This window comes from Tachyglossus aculeatus, chromosome 18 (assembly GCF_015852505.1).
Source record: "Tachyglossus aculeatus isolate mTacAcu1 chromosome 18, mTacAcu1.pri, whole genome shotgun sequence".
In the NCBI taxonomy this organism is placed as follows: domain Eukaryota; kingdom Metazoa; phylum Chordata; class Mammalia; order Monotremata; family Tachyglossidae; genus Tachyglossus; species Tachyglossus aculeatus.
This window is the reverse complement of record NC_052083.1, coordinates 13,641,841-13,667,577: the sequence shown is the minus strand read 5'-3', so window position 1 is coordinate 13,667,577 and position 25,737 is coordinate 13,641,841. Positions and strand designations below refer to the sequence as shown.

At 40.8% G+C, this 25,737-nt stretch overlaps 1 protein-coding gene across 1 annotated transcript in view; it reads right to left on the bottom strand.

Annotated features, from left to right (window-relative positions):
* The window catches only part of CNTNAP2 (contactin associated protein 2), a 1,198,489-nt gene that overhangs the window by 760,812 nt on the left and 411,940 nt on the right, over window positions 1-25,737 (bottom strand). Inside the window, exon 3 of the mRNA XM_038760181.1 lies at window positions 13,303-13,496. Within this exon, the coding sequence (XP_038616109.1) occupies window positions 13,303-13,496 (194 nt within the window). The remainder of the gene's footprint in view (window positions 1-13,302; window positions 13,497-25,737) is intronic.

The window sequence follows — 25,737 nt, the reverse complement described above, 5'->3', positions numbered from 1 at the left end:
AATAAACAACAGGCTATTACTAAACAACTCTCCCACTTGCAACCTGTGAGACTTAGTTGTCTGAGGAGGTGAGCTTCAAAGAGGGCACTGCTTTGTCATGCTGATGTAAAGGGATTGCTGCTAGATGCCTGCAGAATTTTAACTCTGAAGACCCTTCTTGGTACAGTGAGGACTTGGCTTATGATCCACGTATTTTTTGGATGCTTAAAATGAACCATGGCACTGCATCTTTATAATTATAATGATAATATAGGTTAAGATCTTACTCTCTTCATATTTGACACTCTTCCATCTTCAAAGCTCTAGACTGTAAGCTCATTGTGTGCAGGGTATGTGTCTGTTTATTGTTATATTGTACTCTCCCAAGCACTTATTACAGTAAATGCTCAATAAATACGATTAAATGAATGAATGAAAGCCTTATTGAAGGCACAAGTCCTCCAAGAGACCTTCCTTGATTAAGCCCTCAATTCCTCTTGCTTGCTTGTTTTATAGCATTTGTTAAGTGTTCACTGGGTTTCAAGCACTGTTCTAAGCTCTGGGGTAGATACGAGTTTATCAGGTTGGACACAGTCCCTGTCCCACATGGAGATCACAGTCGAAGTAGGAGGGAGTAGGATTTAATCCCCATTTTACAGTTGAGGAAACTGAGGCATAGAGAAGATAAGTGACTTGTCTAAGTTCACCCAGCAAGCTATTGGCAGAGCCGGGATTAGAACCCAGGTCCTCTGACACTCAGACCCATGCTCTTTCCACTAGGCCATGCTGCTTCTCTTCTCCCACTCCCTTCAGCATTACCTTTGCACTTGGATATGCTCCCTTTATTCACCCCTCTCTTGGCACCAAAGCACTTATGTACATATCTGCAATTCACTTTTATTTACATTAATTTCTGTCTCCCTCTCTAGACTGGAAGCTCGCTGTGGGCAAGGAATGTGTCTGTTATATTGTATTCTCCCAGGCTGTTAGAACAGTGCTCTGCACACAGAAAGTACTCAATAGATATGATTGATTGATACTATGTGCCAAACCACTGTGCTAAACACTGAGGTAGATACAATACAATCAGATCAGCCACAGTGCCTGTCCCACATAGAGCTCACAGTCCAAGAGAGAAAGAATAGTTAAGAAAACTGTGGCACACAGGAGTAAGGTGACTTGCCAAAGGCTCAAAATGGGTTTGAGACCAATTAGTATGTTTTATATTCTTCTTGACTCCAGGCCTGAGAACTTTGCTCCTTTGGTTTTGTTAACAAATTGTCATTAGATTCTGCCATTTCCTAATATGTCACTCAAACCAAAATAATCCACTATTGTGCTTTATCTCGTTTTATGGTGGTGGAGGGCAGAAGGAAGATGGGGGAATTGATTGGCTCCAAAGTGGTTGCTATAGAAGGATTCTGTAATTTCATCATTAACCTTTCATTCTGGTGCACTGGAGTCTCTGGCTAAGAAGTGTGAAGTGTATCACCAGCAAGAAAGACGTGTTAATAGCTGGGGTCTTTTCTCACTCCATTCTAGATTTTTTTCTGCCTTTAGTTACCTTTACTGCATTGTAGTCAGCAAAGCTATGTAGTAGACAGTGTAACACTGTATGGAGACACAAAGCCGTAGCATATCGAGGACCTCCTCTACAAAGGTTCTATAAGTGTTTACTCTCAAATAGCATATAGTAGAATACAATATCAATCCCTCAGTGATTTGGGGTACATGTAATATTCCATAAATGGAAATGATCCAAATATAGATTTATTTCTCTTGCTGAAATAAAATGTAGCGGAAGCATTTTTTGAAAATCATATTTTTAAATCTAAGTTTGTATTTACCTTCCTAGGAAAGGAGAGAGCTGAAGCATTTATATTTGTCTCTCTGACCCAGCAAAGAGAAAGCAGTCTTCAGCTCCATCTTAGACTGTGAGCTCGCTGTGGGTAGGGAAGGTGTCCGTTTGTTGTTATATTGTACTCTCCCAAGCACTTAGCACAGTGCTTTGCACACAGTAAGCACTCAATAAATGTGACTGAATGAATGAATGGGAGCATCAACAGTGAGGAACCCTGATTAATTCCAGAGCCCACAGCCATGTTCACACTCAGAGGCAGATAGTGCCAAACTTTTCTTTCTTTCCTCAAACAGAAACAATAATAAATACCATCTCTAATGCTTCATGCTGGCTGCCAAAGATTTCAGTACTGGAATGAGCAGTCAATATAGTGGTAACAGCCTGAATTTTTCCATCTAAAATTTGTTCTTCCCTCACATGATTCTTTAGATCCAGGGAACCAGTTACAGAGGAGAAAATGGAGAGTAATAATAATAATAATTATTATTACATAATAGGTCAGACACAGTCCCTCTTCCACCCAAGGCTTACAATCTAAGTAGGAGGGAGAACAGGCACTGAATCCCTATTCTACAGATGAGGTAGCGGGCACAAAGAAGTTCAGTGACTTGCCCAAGGTCACCCAGTGGCCACTTGGCAGAGCTAGAATTGGAACCCAGATCCTCTTAATCTCAGGCCCGGGCTCTCTCCACCAAGCTGTGCTGCTCCTTCTTGCTCTTGGTCATATTTTGAGTCAGTGCCTGGTTTGGAACCAGAACCCAGATGCTGGTTGCCAGTTTAGTGCTCTGGTTCCCCAAGGATGGAGCAGAAATAAGGGTGGAAGTTACAGAGAATCCAATATGAGAGAAAGATTTCTAATTAAACTGCCTGCCTTTAAAATGACTGCTGACTAGCCTGGAATGAGTTCACAGGAGGCTACATGGGGGTGTATATTTCGCTGCCAAACTACCATCCACATGCTGCTCTCATCTTCCTCCTTACAGTGCTAGGGACCTAGAGTCCCAGTTCATTAATTTGTAATTGCTTTGGAACTCATTTGAATTTCATTTCAGTTAATGAATTAAAGGATCAAAACCATTTTTATGGCAAAAGTCCATTTCTAAACAGTGCCCTTAGGACTGTGTGTCAATTCAATCATTCAATCTAAGGTATTTATTGAGCACTTACCCTGTGCAGTTTGGGAAGCAGAATGGCCTAGTGGATAGTAGAGTATAAGCCTAAGAGTCAGAAAGACCTGGGTTCTAATCCTGCCCGTGCTACTTGTCTGTTGTATGAGTTTGGGCAAGGCACTTCATGTCTCTGTGCCTCAGTTCCCTCAGCTGTAAAATGGGGATTAAGACTATGAACCCCTGGTGGGTCAGGGGACTGTGTTCAACCTGATTAACTTGTAACTACCCCAGCGCTTAAAACAGTGCTTGACACAGAGTAAGCACTTAACAAATACCATCATTGTTATTATTATTATCAACTAAGCACTTGGAAGAGTACATTACAACAATCAGAGATGTTTTCCAGGGAATGCAGTGAGGAGGAATTTGTTGAATGAAAAGTTATTACATTCTTTATTCCCTCAGATGATTAGCTTAGCATTTATCTCCTTGTGTAAGTTTTCTTTCTTCTTTAAAGGATTTTTCTGGCCTTTGTTTGTCATTTGCATCTCCTTCATGTGCAAGTAAATACTTTTGAGTAATTTGATTGGGAGAGTGGCCCTGAAAAATGGCCCAGCTACAACTGATCAAATCTTAACAAGATTCTGCAGAGAAACACATTCAATAGGAGACCCAAAGACTATCCTAGAGAAGAAAGACATCTCTCTTATTACATAACTACCAAGGTGAAATTGGACTTGAGCACAAACTGAATCAGAAAAGAAGTTTTTAAATGGAAACAACTAGGTATAGATCAAATTGCTTTCCCTATGCTTTATACCCTGGGAGAGGAAGAAGCACCATGGCCTAGTGGATAGAGCACGGGCCCAGGAGTCAGAAGGAGTTGGGTTCTAATCCTACTCCACCACTTGTCTGCTGTGTGACTTTGGGCAAGAAGAGCTTGCTGATTACAACTAAACCAAGGATTTGTATGCATTCCTGAAAGGGGCATGTGAGCCTACCATAAAACTAAAGCACCACTAAAGAGTACAGATGGTTCCATCCTCACAACCTCCTCATTACTGATAAGGAAGGAATCTTAAAGGGATGGCAACACCATTTTAATGGTCTCTAACCCTTCTTTTTCTACCAGTAAATACGGTGTTCTGCAAAGAAGGTCATTACTGATAAGGAAGGAATCTTAAAGGGAGGCAACACCATTTTAATGGTCTCTAACACTTCTTTTTCTACCAGTAAGTAAGGTATTTTGCAAAGAAGGTCATCTTCAAACGAAGGATGACTGACTAAATATGTACCTGCATACACGAAGGTATAATCCAGCTATTACCACTAGCTCTACGAGGTGTTTGACTGGGTTCCTGAACTCATACTCATTTTTTCTTAGTGTTTTATAAGAATATGTGAGGTTATTAAGTGCCTTCCTTTCTGCTTCCCCCCGTATTGCTACTTCAGGTTTCCACATCCTTTTTTTTTTTTAATTTGGATGTGAATTTCTCTAAAACAGGACAGTGCTTTCCATAAAGACTGCTGAACACAGTAGGCATCCAATACATGTTGTTAATGATCATTACTGTTAATGTACTAATGGAAAAGAATGCAACTTCTTAGTTCATCAATCATTCCCTTAATTACTTCACACTTCCTAATTAAATATGAAGCAGCAGTGAAGAGATGGAAAATTGATCACTGGAGCTATTCATTAATAGATGAGCCCATTAGCTGCTCTAATTTCAATAATACAAGAAACTCAGAGCTGGACAGTTTTTACCCATTTGTTTTCTAAATGAAAATCTGGCATCATTGGGATAACCACCTTCACTGAAAACAAAGCTGCAGTAAAATATCAATATCTATCAACAATCAAGGAACAAGAATGTCATAGGGTAGAATTTGGGTCAGACTCTGAACTTCTTTAATGGTATCTCTTAAGCACTTACCATGTAATAATAATAATAATGATGATGGCATTTGTTAAGCACTTACTATGTGCAAAGCACTGTTCTAAGCGCTGGGGAGGATACAAGGTGATCAGGTTGTCCCACGTGGGGCTCACAGTCTTAATCCCCATTTTACAGATGAGGTAACTAAGGCACAGAGAAGTTAAGTGCCTTGCCCGAAGTCACACAGCTGACAAGTGGCAGAGCCGGGATCATTATACAATATCTGGTTATAGCTAGATATTCACTGGTTAAACCAAATTCATTTTCCCAGGAGCCTAAATGACACATAAAAGATTACAGCCCAGTTGGTGCAAACAGAATATCATACATGGTGCTATTTCTTGGTTTCTACAATCGTAACCTCACTGAAGTACCAGCAGCCATTGAGTGTTTTGAATATATAATCATACTTGTAAAGTGCACTAAAATTTGTTCTGGACATTTAGTTGAATCAGTATGGTCATCTGTAGAACATGTACTACACATAATGTGCCCCCAAGCTTTGTGAGGATTAGCCAATAAAATGGGCAATCAAGCACTTTCCCAGTGTAACAAAATTGCAACTCATCCATTTCCAGAAGGAGCATGGATTTAACAATTACATTTCAGGAATCTGATTTAGGGACCACTATTTAAATTACTGGCTTTCCTCAAAAGGCCTAGGTTCAACTCATGTGATTTAGGGTTTTTTCAATTGCATTACAATTGAATGTATGCCCCATAAACCCAGTGTCTTCAGTTTAGCATTATGTTAACAATCCTTTTCTAGCCCACGTTAATCTAGAGAAAATATACCATACAGCCCCATTATGCTAAACATAGTCAGTAAGACAAATATTAAAAAATGCATAACTGTATATATATTGCTGACTGGATACTGGTATGTTTAAATAGCATGAAAATTTTTGTGGCACGTAAAAATGCCACAAATGGAGAAAAATTGGAGAAGTACAGTGAAAGAACTAGTCAAAAGAATCAGTATGGCTTAGTGGATATAGCATGGGCCTGGACATCAGAAGGATCTGGGTTCTAATTCTGCCTCCACCACTTGATTGCTGTGTGGCCTAGGGCAAGTCACTTCACTTCTCTGCGGTTCAGTTCCCTCATCTGTAAAATAGGGATTAAGACTGTGAGCCTCATGTAGGACATGGACTGTGTTCAACCTGATTAGCTTGTATCTACCCCAGCACTTAGAACAGTGCCTGGAGCATAGTAAGCACTTAAAAAAATACCATAAAATAATTGCTGAAAGATGTAGCCTCACAATTGTCTGAGCATAAGTACAATAATGACAATAGTAATAATAATAATTTTAGTATTTGTTAAATGCTTACTACGAGCCAAGCACTGGGGTAGCTACAATATCACCAGGTTGGACACAGCCCCTGTCCCACATGGGCCTCACAGTCCAAATAGCATGGAGAACAGGTATCCAATCCCCATTTTACAGATGATGACACTGAAGCTCAGAGAGGTTACGTGATTTGCCCAAAGTCACCCAGCAGGCAAATGGTGGAGCTGGGATTAGAACCCAGGTCCTCTGACTCCCAAACCCATCCTGTTTCCAGTAGGCCATATACAGGTACTCACTTTTCATTTGGAGCGCAGAGATGAGAGGGATGGGGCTGCCAGCAAAGAACAATCAGAAAGAGATTTGGAAGTAGCAGGAAAATTTGACAGTGGTTCTTTTCATACCTTGCTGCAAACTCTGAGGCTTATCTGACACAGAACTGGAAACCTATCGGGACAGCGGTCATCATAAAGCTGGCACATATGAAGCCAGGGATGTTGGTAGCTCTACTCTTCCAGATGATACGGTCCAACGGACGGCAGTGGCAAAGTACATGTTCCTGGACCAAGACCTGGTTTTCCAATATGAAAATCTACCACTTCCTGAATAATAACAGTAATAATAACAATAATAATAATAATAATTATGGTATTTGATAAGCACTTACTATGTGCCAAGCACTGTTCTAAGCCCTGGGGCAGATACAAGGTAATCAGGCCCTCCCACGTGAGGCTCACAGTCTTCATCCCCATTTTACAGATGAGGTAACTGAGGCATAGAGAAGTGAAGTGACTTGCCCAAGGTCACACAGCAGGCAAATGGCAGAGCCAAGACTAGAACTCACGCCCTCAGGCTCCCAAGTTAGACTGTGAAGAGCAGTGCAGGGAGACTGAGAGGCTCCTGTGCATTTATCACAAACTGCTTAAATAAGGCAAATGGTTTAAATCTCAACTGGTCCACTCTACCAGGGAATCATTGATGCGTCCAGTGGGGAAACAGTATGGCCTCAGTCAATCTTATTTATTGAGTGCTTACTGTGTGCAGAGCACTGTATTAGTGCTTGGGAGCGTACAATATAACAACATAACAGACACAGTCCCTGACTACAGAAAGCTTACAGGGAAAAGAGCGTGAATCTGGGAGTCAGAGGGCCTCGGTTCTAATCCTAACTCTGACTGACACCTTTCTGTTCTGTGAACTCAGGCAAGTTAATTCACTTTTCTGTACTTCAGTTTCCTCATTTTAAAATATGGATTAAATCCGGCTCCCTGTTATTTAGACTGGGAGCCCCATGTGACACAGACACTCTATTTAACCTGATTATCTTGTGTCTACCCCAGGGTTAAGTACAGTGCTCGACACAAAGTGCTTAACAAATACCATAATCATAATTAAAAGTACCATTATTATTTCTCTAAATAGATCTAATTCATGTAAATGCTTTTTCCCGGACCCCTCTGTCTTTTCTTAGGCTCACCTATTTTCAAAATGTATTTTTTTTCTAAGCGAGAAAGGTTCTTTTGTGTTTCATTACAGCACTAAACAGGTCTTTTATGGTCCAGTTCCTCTCCCCATCCCGGGATGGCTAAAATTTCACAAACTGTAACCGTTTAATGGTAAAAAGATGCTGTGATTCCTGTATCTGCTTAGATGAGCTTGTGGGGAGACAGGTGCACTAGTGTCTATGATGGAGTCACATAAGCTATAGCAATATAAAATTATTTCCCCAGATTAGAGCCTATCTTGACATAGAGCTCAAAATGTTACATGCTAATAGCTACTAGTTTCACTAGTTAGCCAAAGAGTCCTCGGGTGTCCCAGTTTAGGCAGACACAATGGCAGAAGGATGTTAATTGCCTAAATTCAAGGCTATCAAAAGAGACAAGTAATAAAAGACAAATGGTCACATTTTGCAGATGGCATCATTTCCTTAGCAGAAGCCCAGGGTATTTAAGAGAACCCACAGAGGAATCTTCTGGAAGCACAGGAGAGATAATTAATTGGGGAGAAGGAGCATGACCTAGTGGAAAAAGCAAGGGTCTAGGTGTCAGAGGATCCAGATACCAATCCCAGCTCTGTAATTTACCTGCTGTGTGACCTTGGGCAAGTAACTGAACTTCTCTGAGCCTCGTTTACCTTATCGGTAAAGTGAGGATTAATCCTGTGAGCTCCAAAGGGGACAGGGTCCTTGTCCAACCTGAATAACTGCCATCTACCCCAGCGTTTAGTACAGTGCCTGGCACATAGCAAGTGCTGAAGAAATACCAGTCAATACTTTCCAGGTTGGACATCTTCAAATGTTTCAGGAGTTGGATTCCTGAACCCAAACAGAAAAAACCAAGGGAGCTCAAACACACAAGAAGGAAAATTACTGTTTTTCTTAGCAAGGATCCTACCAGAAATCAGAAACCTATATCACGTGTGAAATGTGTCCTTACACCTGTTAATCACTGATAATGAAGTGAAGAGAACACTTCACAATTCTATGCGCTCTGGCAATGCCTTATGCATCCCAGCAGGGTTTGCTGTGATAAACCAGGGTAATTATGAGGTCTGAGTATTCCCCACTTTCATAGTAAGCACCATTTAGCCAGGCTCCGAATCAGAGAAATTGCACTGACTTTGTCAGATGAAAGATAAATACAGAACAGGAAGCCACCAGCATTAGAAAGACTTATTACTCCTTCCTTGTCCAGGCACATAATTGCATCTTTTAAAAGAAACTAAATGGATGAGTAGATGAAATCTTTAAAAAAAATCCAAGAGGAATAAGGAAACAATTTCTTTTCTCAGCAAGCGATTTAATCATGTATGGTCCGATCTGCACTTATGCACATACCTGTAACATTCATACTAGTATCTGTCTCCCCATCTAGACTGTAAGCTCGTGGGCATGAATCATGTTTACCAGTTCTGTTGTACTGAATTCTCCCAAGTGCTAGTAAGCCCGTTGGGTAGGGACTGTCTCTATATGTTGTGGATTTGTACTTTCCAAGCGCTTAGTACAGTGTTCTGCACACAGTAAGCACTCAATAAATACAATTGAATGAACAGTGCTCTGCACACAGTAATTGCTCAATATTATTAATTGATCAGTATATTTCACCCTCAAGTGGTTTAAGTCTCTATCATTCTCAATAGGACCATTGTAGTCCACTTAAGTGCCCATTTTATTCAGAATTGGGAACAATACTAAATGTAGTTAATGGCTTTTACTGGGTGCACAAATTGTGCAGAGCGCTGAACTTAGCACTTACATAATAATGTTAATGAATGGGACTGCCTGTGTCCACTTAAGATATTGAGCATCTCCTGTGAAGAAAAGGTAAAAATACATAATCTCTCAAATCTGAAATTCAAGAATATACTTAATTAACTTAAACAAGATACACTGATTGCAGTTGCCAGGAAAACACTTCATGTAATCATAATAATATTTATTAAGTGCCTACTATATGCCAAATACCATAATAAGCAGATTAAAGTCCTTATCCTACCCTATGGAGGCTAAAATCCATGGAATTTCAAAATGATCCCAAAACCCAAGAAGTGAAAGGAAAACTTCTGTTCCATAGAATGCTTCTTGAAAACAGCTTTTTCAAATTTCTCTCTATATAAACATTTACCTGGAGCAAATGGGAGGTATTTATATTAGGGTACTATGGATTGCTTACATTCTCTTTAGTACTCATGTATTTATGTCCGAATCCTCCTCAATCTCTCAGCTGCCTTCTACACTATGGACCACCCCCTTTTTGAAACATTATCCATCCTTGGTTTCACTGACACTGTTCGGTTCTGGTTCTCCTGCTATCTCTCTGGCCCCTACTTCTAAGGATCCTCCTCTGTCTCCCACCCTCTAGCTGTGGGAGCCCCTCAAGTCTCAGTTCCGGGTCCCCTTATATTCTCCATCTACACTCATGTCCTTGGAAACCTCATTTGCTTCCCCAGCTTCAAGTAACCCTCTCTATGTAGATGATTCCCAAATCTCCTCTTCTAGATCCGACCTCTCTCCATCTCTGCAGCCTCACATTTCCTCATGCCTCCAGGTCACCTCCACTTGGATATCCCACCGACACTTCAAACTAAAATTTTTCAAAACGGAACTGCTCACCTTCCAACCCAAATCCTGTCTTCCCCCTCTTTCCCATTAATGTAGATAACATCAGTATCTTCTCTGCCTCGCAAGCCTGTAAACTTGGCATTACCCTCAATTCATCTCTCTCATTCAACCCACAGAATCAGTCTGTCACCAAATCCTGTCAATTCTACCTTCACAACATTGATAAAATACACACTTTCCTCTCCATTGAAACTACTTTAAATCAAGCACTTCTCAAATGCCAGCTTTTACTACTGCGTGAGTGCTGCTTTGCTGAACTCCCTGTCTCCACCCTCTCTAGTCCTTACTTCACTCTGCTGCCCAGATCTTTTTTTCTGAAAAAAAAAAAAAAAAATCAGTTCACATCTCCCTATTCCTCAAAAGCCTCCAATGGTGACTCTTCAACCTCCACATCAAACAGAAACTCCTATCAGCTTGAAAGCAATCAATTCTCCCTCCTCCTACCTTACCAATTTACTATGACTCAGCCCACACATTTTGCTCCTTTAGCACTAACTTGTTCATTATGCCTTGCTCTGATCTACTTCGTTGCTGACACTATTCTTACATCCTCTCTCTGGTCTGGAACTATCTTCCACTCCATATACACCAGAACACCACTCTCCCCATCTTCAAAGCCTTATTAAGGTCACCTCTCCTCCAAGAGATCTTTCCTGATTAACCCTTTTTACCTAACTCCCTCTACCTTCTGTATCTTCACCCTTGGATCTGTGACCTTTGTACATTTGGTACTCACCCTACCCTCAGCACTTATGTACATCTCTACAATTTATTTTAATGTCCATTTCTCCCTCTAAACTGTAAGCTCCTGGGACAAGAAATGTGTCCACCAACTCTTTGGCATTGAACTCTCCCAAATGCTTAGTGCAGTGCTCTGCCCCCAGTAAGAGCTCAATAAATGCCATTGATGATGCTAGGATTAGAATCCAAGTGAAGCAAATGAAACATCAGGAGAGAGACTTAAAAGCAGACATCCAGTGGGCAGGTTTACATTGCTATGAAAGAAACAGAGAACTCATTCTTAAAACTGAAGGTGGAGGTATGTGTGTGCGTCTTTGTGTGTTAATCGTCTGCCTTAAAGATCTGAATAATGAAGTAGGGCTGATATGATGCCAGTTGGAAAGAAATGACAGGAAGATTTTTCTCCAGGCTAATCAACATTCTCAAGGTGAGCATACATAACACAGATAAATGACAAATGAGCTCTCTAGATCCAGCTGCAATGTAGACCGCAAGAGAAAGAAGAGTAGTTTGAGGAGGATTCTCATCTTCCTGGGTCATGAACGACAATGACAGGAGTCAGGAAAGGCCGGGAAAAGGTAGCACAGCAGTGATGAACTCACCTCATTTTTCCAAAGCCGGGAAAACTGCAAAACCTGATGCTGCTGCTGTTCCTAACACTGTGGTGGCCATCAATCTGGTAACTTTGAGATGCTGCTGTGATAGTCGATCTGGAGAATTAACTAAGTACTTACTCTGTGCAGAGAACTGTACTAATCCACCTGGGGGAATGCCCTGGAGTTAGTAGGCAAGATCTCTGCCCTCAAGGACCTTACCATCTGCTTCCAACCTTGAATTTGTTAACATAAGTTCAGGGATGCCCTGAGTGGCTGGAGACTGTGCAGGGATCTATAGCATGATCAACCAAGAGAACCATTCTGGGGACGGGAAAATGCCCGATACGGTGAACTCATTGGGTCCGGTCCATGGCACCAGGGAGCAAAGCCAGAGCAGGCCTGTTCACTAAGAGCACAGGTGAGATGGTTTTCCATCCCTTGGCTCCCACCCTTGAAAGACTGGTTTATTTTCCTTCAATGAATTTGATCGATTTGCACTTCCAGAGATGAGTGAACCCTAATTGGTTGGAGCCCAGCTGTTCTTGATGATTGCAGCATCAGGGGAGACTAATTTCCTTTTAAAACTCAATGGTGATTTGTCCTTTTTTAAAAATACATATATATTTTCAGGCGAGAACTACTTGTGTTTTATTATCTTCTAGAGGTGAGGAAGGATGAAATGGATCTCGTGACTAATCCTTTAATCCGCTCCAAAAGTCTGCAATCAATATATGGGCTCTGAGTTTCCTGGTCAGATATTGAATATACTCTCAAGACCAAGTTCTGACTTAATTTTTGTAAATTAAAATTTAAATGATTTTTGTTAATTGTTTTATAGCTGAAATACAATTATTCATAGGCTTTTCCATTAGAGTATAGGCACTGTATCTCAGTTTTGAGCAATAACGTTAATTTTCCTTTGTACAGAAAAGATCACACAAGACAATGGGAAGAGTTTACGTTTTAAAGAATAAGGATCTATAAATATCCCCTATTATTTTAGAAGAATGAGCATAGCTGACCAGTGTAATATTTCATTTTGAGAGCTTTGATTCTACAAAGCTTACTGGAGCTTTCTGAAATACTTCAGCCAAGAGTGATTTGAAACCAACTGCAAAATTGATTTCATAGATTCAGAGTTGGACACAGTCCCTGTCCCATACAGGGATCACTGATTAATGGAAAGGGAGAATAAGTATTTAATCCCCACAGGAAAATGCAGCACAAAATTCTTATATTTTACAAGTGGATTAAAAAGTTTCAGGATTCAAATAACACATGGAAAAATTCTCATTAAAATGATGTATTAATAATGTATGATATCAACCCTAGTTCTTAACACATTTCTTTACCTTTTATATCCACCAGCCCCTGTGAGTAAGCAGAACCTTTTTTGGAGATTAGTAAACTTGACCATACTTGGGATTTCTCAAATGTACCAAATTAATGTTCATATCAACAAAATTTGAAACATCTGAATTTTTTCCTCTCAGAATCTTAGACTTCACATTGTAATGTAACTCCTCATAGGAAAATTCTGTTCTCTTCCAGGCAAACTAAGAGATTGCTTTTAAGGGAAGTACTACAGTTTCTCATGGCAGCCCTAGTGAACAGTTTCAATAACTGCCAGCTTTTCGTCTCTTCTTTTTATCGACAACTTACCCAGATGTTCCCGTCTTGATGATACGGCTTCCAATTTCTGCCTGTGTCGCTGTAAAGCAACCTGTACTGGGTAACCCAGTCAGAACTGCTGTATCGGCCTTGGGTTGCGATGGCACTGATCTGCTTCCTGTTGCCAAAATCCACCTGCAGCCACTGATAGTGGTCACTGTCATAAGGAGACCACCCTCCAGCACCTGAAGCAAAGAGAAGGGGGAAGGGGGGGCAGAAAAGGTTGGATTTTTAAATTCCAAGACTTTTAAAGCAAGATGTACATGATATTTCCAAGTACAGTTGGCCACAGTATTATCAAACCAATAATAATAATGGTATTTGTTAAGCGCTTACTATGTGAGAAGCACTGTTCTAAACGCAGGGGGAGATACACAGTAATCAGGTTGTCCCACTTGGGGTTCACAGTCTTCATCCTCATTTTACAGATGAGGTAACAGGCACAGAGAAGTGAAGTGACTTGCCCAAAGTCACACAGCTGACAAGCGGCGGAGTCGGGATTAGAACTCACAGCCTCTGACTCCCAAGCCCCTGCTCTTTCCACTAAGTCATGCTGCATTTGGGGCCATTCCCTCCAGATAATGGGGGGGAGGGGGCATTTTTAATAGTGATGGTATTTGTTAAGTGCTTACTATGTGCGAAGCACTGTTCTAAGAGCTGGGGGGGATACAAAGTGATCAGGTTGTCCCATGTGGGGCTCCTAGTCTTAATCCCCATTTTACAGATGAGGTAGCTGAGGCACAGAGAAGTTGGGTGACTTGCCCAAAGTCACACAGATGACAATCGGCAGAGCAAGGATTTGAACCCATGACCTCTGACTCCAAAGCCCGGGATCTTTCCACTGAGCCATGCTGTTTCTCTACCTATACATGTTACAAACTGCATAGCTGTTATATCTTTCCTTTCTGCTGTTGGGAGCTCAAAATTTTTCTTTCAGCTGCTACTTTTGCCTTTTAATGATGGAACTGTGTAGTGTAACCTGCTATCTTTCTAATGAGCAAAAGTCTTCATAATGTCTCAATTAGAGATCATCAGTGCATGTCAAACTCTGGCTGAGCCTTTCCCAATTTACCATGGATTTTTCTTGCCACATCACTTGGTCAAAATATAAGGCAAACTATAGATTCTGAATGCCTTTAAGGTGTGCTTTCCTATTTTCAATCAAAATAATAATAATAACTGTGGTATTCGCTGAGCACTTGCTATGTGCCAAGCACTATTCTAAGTGCTGGAGTAGACAGAGGATATTCAGTTTGGACAGAGTGTCTGTGGCACATGGGGATGACAGTCTACAATTTTGAAATTCAATAATAGAAAATCAATGACACACCTCTAAAGTGGATTTTAATCTAAGAGAGCTTTATTGCAAGATGAAAAAGGCTTCAAAGATTACCAGTGACCTTAATAAAAAGAAAAATTTCAGATAAACAAAAATTGTCAAAGAGGCTGAAATGATTTGCCAAAGGTATAACTTATGGACACTGAATGTATCTGCTAATTCTGTTGTATTGTACTCTCCCAAGCACTTAGTACAGTGCTCTGCACATAGTGAGCACTCAATAAGTACCAATGGTTGGTTGTTTAATTCTGTTTTACTGCAATCCCCCAAGTGCTCAGTACAGTGTTTGGCACATAGCATTCAGTAAATACCAATAATTGATTGACTGATTCTGACATAGTTCATTATCACCATTTATAAGGCCATGACTTTTCCTGATAACAGTACTGCTAGTAATACATTCTCAGCCACTGGAGCATGCCGATCGCTTCATAATAAACAAAAACAATGGTGCACGAATAAGGCCAAGATAAATGTTTTGAATGAACTGAAATATAAAATACCAAGTGGATAATAGCAGTTAGCTTATCACAGCATTATTTAAGTTATTGTGATTCAGTCACAATACTGAGTAGTAATAAAAGGCAACATAGTTTTGAAAAGTGATTTCAATACTACTCAGAAGGAATCAGGATTAAGGAAAATTCCAAGAAATCATTCCATGCGCGCGGAAACCGAAAATGACAGCATTAAGGGTTTATAATTGCTCATAGCGATTTGGTTATTGAGATAAATGCCCCAATAAGGTCATATTGTAGCAATTTCATGAAAGTTTGCTTATGAATCAAGAAGTAGCTAGTTGTCACTTTTACTCAGTCCTTTTAAGACTGTCTTAATGTCCCTGCATAGGATTGATGCTGGATGTTCCTAGAGCCTAGCAGAGAAATATTTATGACAGAACAATCTTGGAAATAAAAGGTCACCCAGTCACCATGGATGTCTACAGAAGATGACATCTATGAGCTAAGGAGAGATGGGGTAAACCAAAGAGAGAGCCAATAAGCAGTGGGGATTTAGCCGCAGTAGCGCAGAGTCTGAGATTGATCTTATATCTCCAGAAACTCCTAGCTGTATTGGCTTAGTCTGAAAGGTAGCGTCTTCTAGCATGGCCTTCTCTAGGAGTAGCATTAACAGGACAACCAGACTGGTCTTGTGTCAGCGAAAAAATTAATCCTGGTTGTGTTTTGTGGTCAGAGGTGTCTAAAGCAACTGAGAGCAGGTTGAGGAGGGTCAAGATGGAGTAGGGCCCTTTGGGCCTGGCTATAAAGAGGCCATTGGGGATTTTAGGCAGGTCAGTTTCTGGAGTGAAGATTTATAAAGCCAGATTGCAAGGGGTTAAGAAGAGAATTAGTGGGGAAGAAATGAAGAAAGTGGATGGGTGCACCACTTTCTAAAGGAATTTGTATAGGAATGGGAACAGGGAGGGAAGCAGGGTGTCTTAGTAGAAAGTGCATGGGCTTGTGAATCAGAGGACTTGGCTTCTAAAACCTTCTCTGCCAAATGCTTGTTGTGAGATCTTGGGCAAATCACTTAACTTCTCTGAGCCTCAGGTTCCTTAACTGTAAAATGGGGATTAAATATCTGATCTCCCTCCTACTTCGACTGTGTGCCCCATGCGGGACAGTGGCTGTGTCTGACTTGATTAATTTGCCTGTACCCCAGTACTTAGAATAGTGTTAGAAACATAGTAAGTGCTTAATAAGTGCTTAGTACAGTGCTTTGCACACAGAAAGCACTCAATAAATACGACTGAATGAACAAATACCTGATTAGCTTGAACCTAGTCCAGGGCCTGGTACATAGTAAGGGCTTTAAAAATACCACTAAAAAATGGTGGCAAACAATCACTATTTTAAAGTAGAAAATTTGGGTAGCATGTGATAGTAAGACAGCATAATCTAGTGGAAAGAGCCTGGGCCTGGAAGTGAGAGGATCTGTATTCTAATCCCAGCTCTGCCACTTACCTGTGAGGGCATGTCACTTAACTTCTCTATGCCTCAGTTTTCTCATCTGTGAAATAGGGATTTAATGTCTGTCTCCCTCCCCACTAGACGGTGAGCCCTTGTGGGATAGGAGCTGTGTCCACCCCAATTATTTCATATCTACCCCAGTGCCTATAAGTGCTTAACAAATACCACAATTATCATTATTATTGTTATTATTAGAATTGAAAAGTGTACCAGGCCCAGTAAACCACAAATTTATTCATACTTCGCTATCATTGACTTAGTAATCACACAAAGGCAAGGATTATCTTCAGGCAATGCTGTCCCTGAGGTACATGAGCTGGAGTGACCACTCCAGGTCTTGCAGTTAGGGGCTATCTGCTGATATTTCATGGTTTCCGATGGGCAGAATTAGAGAAGTCCCTCAGGAAGCCAACTCTGTTACCAACTCTGCTATGTGGTACTCTCCCAAGTGCTTAGTACACTGCTCTCCACACAGTAAATGCTCAATAAATACAACTGATTGAAGCCTTTACAAATCCTTAGCTCGGAGCAGTTCCGAGTGGAGAGCTACAGCCTCCAAAGCTCACCAGATGCTTAAAAGAGCTTGTTCAAGTATTCACACCACACAGGCTTCAGAGGAAAATGCAAACTGGGATAGAAATAAAAGGGGAAGGGGGAAATATCCGCTTGCGTCTATATCTGGGGGGAAAAGGTGGCAAAGACAATGAGGAAGATCAGAACCCCAGACCGAGCCCCCTCCTTTCTCTCTCCCTCCTCCCCCTCTCCATCCCCCCCACCTTACCTCCTTCCCCTCCCCACAGCACCTGTATATATGTATATATGTTTGTACATATTTATTACTCTATTTTACTTGTACATGTTTATTCTATTTATCTTATTTTGTTAATATGTTTTGTTTTGTTGTCTGTCTCCCCCTTCTAGACTGTGAGCCTGCTGTTGGGTAGGGACCATCTCTATATGTTGCCAACTTGTACTTTCCAAGCGCTTAGTCCAGTGCTCTGCACACAGTAAGCGCTCAATAAATACGATTGAATGAATGAATGCCCAACTTTATTATCATTGTGACTATTTTTATTAGGAGGCCACAACTCAATGAGATCCTCCCAGGTGTGTGAGTTGTCTGAAATGACAAATCTGTAACTGACACTACTGAACAATGTTACAAGCAACTAAGGGACAAATGACTCCCTAGAAAATGGACTTATTCATTCATTCAGTTGTATTTATTGAGTGCTTACTGTGTTCAGAGCACTGTACTAAGTGCATGGAAGAGTTGAATATAACAATAAAGAGACACATTCCCTGCCCACAGTGAGCTTACAGCCTTTTATTATGAAAGGCTTAGCTATTCATCTGCCTGGAGAAACAGAATGGATCAAATGACTTCTTGACGTCCCTTCCAATTCCATATAATTCTATTCTATTTTTTTTTAAATCTAGGAAAAGGCTAGATTTGCAAATAATACCTGACACATAAACCTGTAATAACCAGGAGGGGTTGAGGGAATATGTGCAAGAAGTGTTGATTTTAAGTTTCACAAAAAAGGATTTTGTCAAAATTACACAGCTCTGCTGAACTTCTGTCTTGGAGTGTGATGTGGAGAGAACTGTGATAAGCCTCTCAGGGAGGGCAAGTGTCAGACCTTCTCCAGAGCATAGTAGAGAGATCGATGAAAAGTTTCCTGTTTCTGTTTGATCTATCAAGCAATGCAATTTGGGAGAGTTGATTACTTTGTTCATTTGGCTTGTGAAATGTGTAACCTCTATTGATCCAAGGATTTAGAAAGGTTCTTCTTTCATCACAAAATCCCTGGAAAAGGGTGAAGAAAACTTGTAAGTTGAACATGAGGGACCGTGTAGAGGGATTGTGCATTTCAGGAGAAAAGTGTATTTACATATGCCCTTTTGAAGACACAAGGGAAGGGGTAGAAAATGTCTCCAGATGCAGAAGGTGAGGTCAACCGCAAACTGGAGCTCCACACCTGAAGAAAGGACAGGGTGTGGGGGAAATGAGGGCTCAGTTGGGGAAAGTCGCTTGGAGGGGATATGATTTTAGTAGGGGTTTGAAGATGGGGAGAGTGGTGGTGTGTTGGATATGAAGGGGGAGGGAATTCCAGGCCAGAGCGAGGACACGGGGAAGGGGTCAGGAGTGAGACAGAGGAGATCGAGGTACAGTGAGTAGACTGGCATTAAAGAAGCCAAGTGTGTCGGCTGAGTTGTAGTAGGACATCAGAAAGGTAAGGTAGGAGGGAGGGAGCTGATTGAGTGCTTGAAAGCTGGTGATAAAGAGTCTCTGCTCATTGCAGAGGTGGAGAGGCAATTATCAGAGGTCTTTGATGTGTGGGGAGACACAGACTGAAGTGATTTTTTGAAAACCAATCCAGGAAGCCGAGTGAAATAAGGACTGGAAAGGAGAAAGACAGGAGGCAGTTGGGTCAGCGAGGAGGCAAGGTGGGATATGTGAAACGCTTAGCTCATCTTTGTAGCATTCATTCATTCAATCATATTTATTGAGCGCTTCCTGTGTGCAGAGCACTGTACTAAGTGCTTGTAGCAGTTTGGATGGAGAGGAAAGGGCAGATTTTAGTGATGTTGAGAAGGTAGAACCGATTTGGTGACAGATTGAATATGTGCTTTGTGTGACAGAGATGAGTTGAGCATAATGCCAAGGTTATGGGCTTGTAAGATATGGATGTTGGTGGTGTTGTCTACAGTGATGGAAAGGGCATGGGGAAGACAAGGTTTGGGTGGCAATATGAGGAGTTCTGCTTTGGATATGTTTAGTCTGAGGTGTGAACAGGACAGCCACATAGAAACAGGAAGAAATGTGAGACTGCAGAGGAGAGAGGCCCCGGAGATAGATTTGGGAATCACCCACAGAGAGATTTGAGACCTTCAGGGGTATCGATGGAGATGGAGAATTTAAGGGGACCCAGAACTGAGCCTTGAAAGACTCCCATTATTAGACAGTGGGAGGCAGGGCAGAACTGGGTGAAAGAGGCTGAGAATGAGAGGCCGTAGATATAGGAGGAGAAGCAGGAGAGGATGGTGTCAGCGAAGCTAAGGTTAGATAGCATTTCCAAGAAAAGACACCCAGATGTGATGGCATTCTTACTGAAAGGTAAAAGCGAAGTGGGGACTTAATCCTTAGATTTCTGTATTAAGATTTCCTTATATGTTGTAATGGTAAGAAATGATACAAAAATTCAAAAATGCTGGCTCTATCACCATGTTCAAGAAGAAAATGGAAAGTTCCGACAGACAGCTTCCAGGAAATCTTCTGTTTCCCTGCCAAGATTCTAGCCTGAAATCTTCTGAACAGCTTTAGTTTATCGCTTTATATTGCTTTACCTCTGGCATAATATGGTTTTGGACCAGAACGAATCACAGCATGCATATTTACAGCACAGAAGTCACAGGAAAAGTGCAGAGAATAACAGCAAGATCTCTCTCTGGAAATTGATAAACATTTTGACAGCTCTGAGAAATTCACCTTTCCAGCCTCTCCTTCCCCATCTCTTTTGCTGACTCTTCTTCCCACCTCTCACTGGCTCTTCTAGGTTCTGTTCTCGGTCATTTTTGTCTCACTTGACACTAATTCCAACAATGATGTCTCAGCGTAATGTCCCAGAAGAAACTTAAATTCAATATATCTAACTGTATAACTCATATTCCTTCCCAAATCCTCTTCACCCTTTGATTTTGCCATCAGTATTGAAAACACTGCCATCCTCTTTGTCTCTGATGCCTGAAATTTTGTCCTTGACTTCTTATTCTTTTTCAACCCTCACATTCAGTACTTTACTAAATCCTGTGAGTTCTTCCTCAATCAATCCATCAGTAGTATTTACTGAGTCCTTACTTTGTGCAAAGCCCTGTTGTAAGTGCTTTGGATAGTACAATACAGTTCTGCCTACCATCCTTGCCCTCCAGGAGCTTACAGTTCCAAGGAAAGAGCCTTACTAAAATCATATTTTCAAGAGGCCTTCTCTGATTTAGCCCCTTATTCCTTCTTCTTTCTATGTCGCCTATGCACTTGTACCCTTAAGGGACTCTTAACCCTTGATATTCACCCCACCCTCAACCCCACAGCACTAAAGTACATATCCAAAATTTATTTTAATTGTCTTCCCCTCTAGACTGTAAGCTCACTGTGGGCAAGGAACATGTCTACCAATTCTGTTGCATTATATCCTCCTAAGCACTTAAAAGAGTCCTTTGCCCACATTAAGCACTCAATATGTACCACTGATTAATTATTTTTATGCATACTGTAAGGGAGCAGGTGGACAGGGAGAAGGGAAACAGATTACAATTTGCAAAGATTTATGAAAACTGTAGCTTAATTAGAATCTGGGCATCTTCAGCAAGAACCAAGGTGGTCACCATGCAGTTCCTTCTGTGCCTCTCCACAGTCCTTTGAACCTCAAAACCCCATAAGCCTTCATGCAGTAGTAGCTCTCTACCCTGCAATCATGAGAGAGAGTCATTTTTATACCCATATGGAAAAAACTGTTCTCTTCAGCCATATGAAGACGGGGAAGAATTATGATTGGGGATTAAAATTCAGAGTGTTAGTCTTTCAAATATTAATATATACCAGTCAGTGTTTCTTCTTCCTTAGCTTACCTTCCCCACCTCTCAATTCCCCTTAAACCCACTTGGAGGTACAAAGGAGTACACATCCTCTATGCCTAGCAAGAACAATACAACACTTGGGAGACACATTCCCTGTCCACAGTGAGTTTACAGTCCGGAGGAGGATAAAGACTTTAATATAAATAAAAAAATTAGGGTTGTGTACATAAGTGTTGTGGAACTGATGGAGAAGTATATAGATGATGCAAATCCAAGTACAAGAGTGAGGGGTTATGGGAGAAGAGGAAATGAAGGCTTAGTAGGGGAAAGCCTCTTGCAGGAGATATGCCTTTAATAAGGCTTATTATCAATCATATCATCAATATTAAAATTACAGTATAAATCATCGTATTAGCAATAAATACTACTGATGGAATGTGGACAAAAAGAATGCAAACTGCATGGTTTGGGGAGTATTTTATTCCTCTTAATCAGAAAATTCAGAAAAAAACAGAACGGGAGAAAATGCCAGTGCTTACCAACTTTTTGAAACTTAGATTTATATTGAGTTTAAGAAGAGTGAGGGAAGCTCAAGGTCAATCTTTATTTCATTTCTGGTTTCTCTTGCTACATTTTGACAGGCTTTACTACTTAGTTCAGCATTCAGTATATAACTGGATCAATCTGCAGCATTTAAGTGTATTAAAAAAGAAAAACTATAAAAACACAAAGTATGTGAAACAGAAAATATAAGCAAAAATCATTTGTAACATATTTAATTTTGTTTCCTTTAAGGAGATTAAAGCCAAACCCTTAGGAACCATTTATGGTTCAGTGAATAAATTATGTTAGAGATGGTACTTGAGAGAGAAAGAAAAATAAAGCAAAATAGCTTGCTTATATACTGAACAAGTCCTCCAATAAGAAGTAACACATTTTACAGATTGCTGTAACTGCACTAAATCAATACTTTGTTATTTTCCAGAAATTATTTGCTATTTTCCACATTAAAAAAAATATGAAACTAGGGGTTTGGGGTTTCTTTCACATCTGACATTTCAGGAAAGAACATGTGGTTCTTCAAATTTGAGAGGTTCTTAATTACAGAAACAAAGCAAAAAAGTAAGGTAGAGCCTACAAAGGATACAGAAGTTTATTTTTCATACACATTTTACCGTATAGGGTATCGAGGCACAACACAACTAGGTTCTAATTGACAGAAAATATTTTCAGTTTTAAATGAAAGCCTGTAAAGGAAAATATTACATTCCTAGTAATAGAGCGAGAGAGGGAGAGAGTGTATATATACACACATACATATATGCATGTCTTCATTGACAATCAAACCAAATACTACATGCTTTATTAGCCATTCATAACTGGTATTTAATTATAAGAATGACAAGTAAGGGTGTCTCTCATGTTCTGTTCTTTCCCATTTCCTCCCTCTGGCCTGGAATGCCCTCCTCATCCATATTTATGCCTGACTCTTCCCACCTTCAAATCCATATTAAGGCTACATCACCTCCAAGAGGCCTTCCCCAATTAAGCCCTCTTGTCCACAGCTCCCTCTCCCTTCTATGCACTTGGAATCTTTGGGGATTTGACATTCACCTCATTCTCAGCCCCATGTAAGTGTTACATTTATATTAATGTCTGTCTCCCCCTCCACACTCTAAGTTCATTGTGGGCAGGTGACATGTCAATCAACCACGTTATACTGTATTCTCCCAAGCTGTTTAGTACAGTGCTCTGCACACAACAAGGGCTCAATAAATACCACTGATTGATCTGTTTGTATACTACTTATGCTGGGGTCTATGACCCTTTTGCTATTTCTGGAATATTTTCTAATTCCACCTATTCCTCCAAACCTAAATGGTCACTTTACTGGGCAAGCCTTCATTATCTTCCAATTAGATCACACATTTGCATTTTCTTGGTTTCCCTTTCTCCAACCTTACCCTTCTTTAATAAAGCCTATAATGTGCCTTGCAGAACACTATTTTAAAACATCAGACAATACATGAGTCTCTTCTCAAACACCTCCAATGGCTCTCCATTTCTCTCTCTATCAAACAGCAATCCCTGACCATGGGACTTATGACTCTCCTTCTGACATGTCTGCTCTCTCCAATCAATCAATCAATCTGTAATCTTTACTGAATGCTTACTGTGTGCAGAACTCTGTACTAAGCACTTGGGAGAGTACAATAAAACAGTTGCTAGACATGCTCTCTGCAAGCAATGAGATTACAGTCTAGAGGGGGAGACGGACATTAATATAAATATATAAATTACAGCTACAATAAATAAATCACAGATATTGTAAATTACTCATATATATACATAACACTTGCCTTTCACTCCTCCCAAGTTGACCTCCTTATTTTGCCCTGCTATCCCACCTCCAACTCCTTGTTCATGCCCTCGCCAGCCTGGAACTGTCACAAAAGATTGTACGAAAGTTTCTTGCTCTCAATGACTACCTTGCTTCTGGTATACTCTAGTAAATGCTTCATAAAGTACTTTGCATGCAATATGTGCTTAACAGATTCCACCGATTGGAACTACCTCACCTTCAAATATACCTGACCACAATTCTCCCCCATCTTGACATTCCTCCTGAAAGCCCAACTCCTCCAGAAATCTTTGCTTGATTAATATTCATCACTCCAGGCCATATCAATTCAATATGCATTCTTAGTCCATATGCATTCAACAGTCTGCATGCACTAGTTATCTAGGCAATCATGTTTTGTTTTCTTGTCTGTCTCCCCCTTATAGACTGTGAGCCCGTTATTGGGTAGGGACGGTCTTTATATGTTACCTACTTGTACTTCCCAAGCGCTTAGTACAGTGCTCTGCACACAGTAAGCACGCAATATGATTGAATGAATGAATGTGTTCATTTCTCCACACTTTTGCTCTTTCCAGTTTGTATCTTTGTTCTTCCTCTTCCTCTCACTATTTATAAATGTTTTGTGTCTGCTTGTCTTCCCCTTCAGAAGGCCAGTGAAGCAGAATGGCCGAGTGAAAACAGGACAGGTTTAGGAGTCAGAGGACCTGGTTTCTAATCTCAGCTCTACCACTTGCTTCCTGTTTGCCCTAGAGCAAATTATTTAACTTCTTTGTGTCTCAGTTTCCTCATCTGCAAAATGGGAATGGAATACCTGCTTTCTCTCCTCTTTGGATGGGGAGCTTCATGTAGGACAGGGATTCTGACTGACATGATCATTCTAAATCTACCTCAGTACAAAACAATCACATTTATTGAGCACTTACTCTGTGCAGAGCACTGTACTAAGCCCTTGGGAGAGTACGGTATAACAAACACATTCCCTGCTAGAACAGTGCTTGGCACATAGAAAGTGCTTAAAAAAGTACATAATACTAAATAGCCAGTACACCACCTTGTGGAAACTCCACTGTTAGAGGAAAAGGGAGGGAAGAAAACCCAGCAAATGAGACTGAGAAGGTTTGGCAAGAGGAACAGGAGATGAGCAGGGAGAGCTGTGTCAACAGGGGCTAGAGAGCATTTCCAGAACTCCCACAACCCCAATCCTAGAGCACTTGCATGCATGGCCGTAATTTATTCATATTAACGTCCATCTCCCCCTCTAGACTATAAGTTCATTGTGGGCAGGGAATGTTTCTGTTATATTGTTGTGTTGTACTCTCTGAACCACTTGGTACAGTGCTCTGCACACAGCGCTCAATAAATATGATTTACTAACTGACTGAAAGGAGTGCTTAGAGTAATTGAAGCAACCAAGAGTTCAAGGAGGATTGGACAAGAGAGGAGACCATTCGGTTTGCCTAAGAAGGGGTCATCGCTGACCTTGGGGAGGATGCAGTTTCAGTGGAGATAAGGGAGCAAAAGCCAGATTTTTCTGGACCAACAGCTGGAGGAGAGAAACAGCTGGATGATTTGAGCCCACTGTATAAGTATGGATAGGAATGGAAACAAGGAGATAAAGGAAATAGCTAGAAGATGGAGTGAGACTCAGAGAAGGTTTTTGTTTTTTTTTTTTAGGATAGGAATAACCTGTGTTTTCAGCAGAAGTGTGTTTCACGAGAGAGAGGACTCAAAGAAGAGGTGGAAAAATTATTCTCAAAAATTGAGAGACGACAGGGTCCAGGGCACAGTTTGAAGGATATATCTGGGGAGCAGGTATGAAACCTCCTCTTGATAGACTTCTGGAAAGGAGGAGAAAGAGGATGAGAGGATAGGAGAGGTGTGGGAGGAATGACATGATTAGCTGGTCAGTTCATCGAGGTCCTTAGAAAGGGAAGAGGTTGGATCACTGGAGTCTTCAACAGTTATTTTAAAAGGTTGTAATCAGTTCTAATGCAGGTCAGCTAGAAGCAGCAGACTCATCCCAAACACTTAGCCAAAATTAAGGCTGAGCAAAGTAATGTGCAAAAGCTGAACCCTGACATATAAAGTGAAAACTCTTATTTTAAAGGGTAAAACTCTCACTTTATTTCCCATTCAAGGAATAAAACTGTTCTGAAGGACAGAAGAAGCAGAATCAG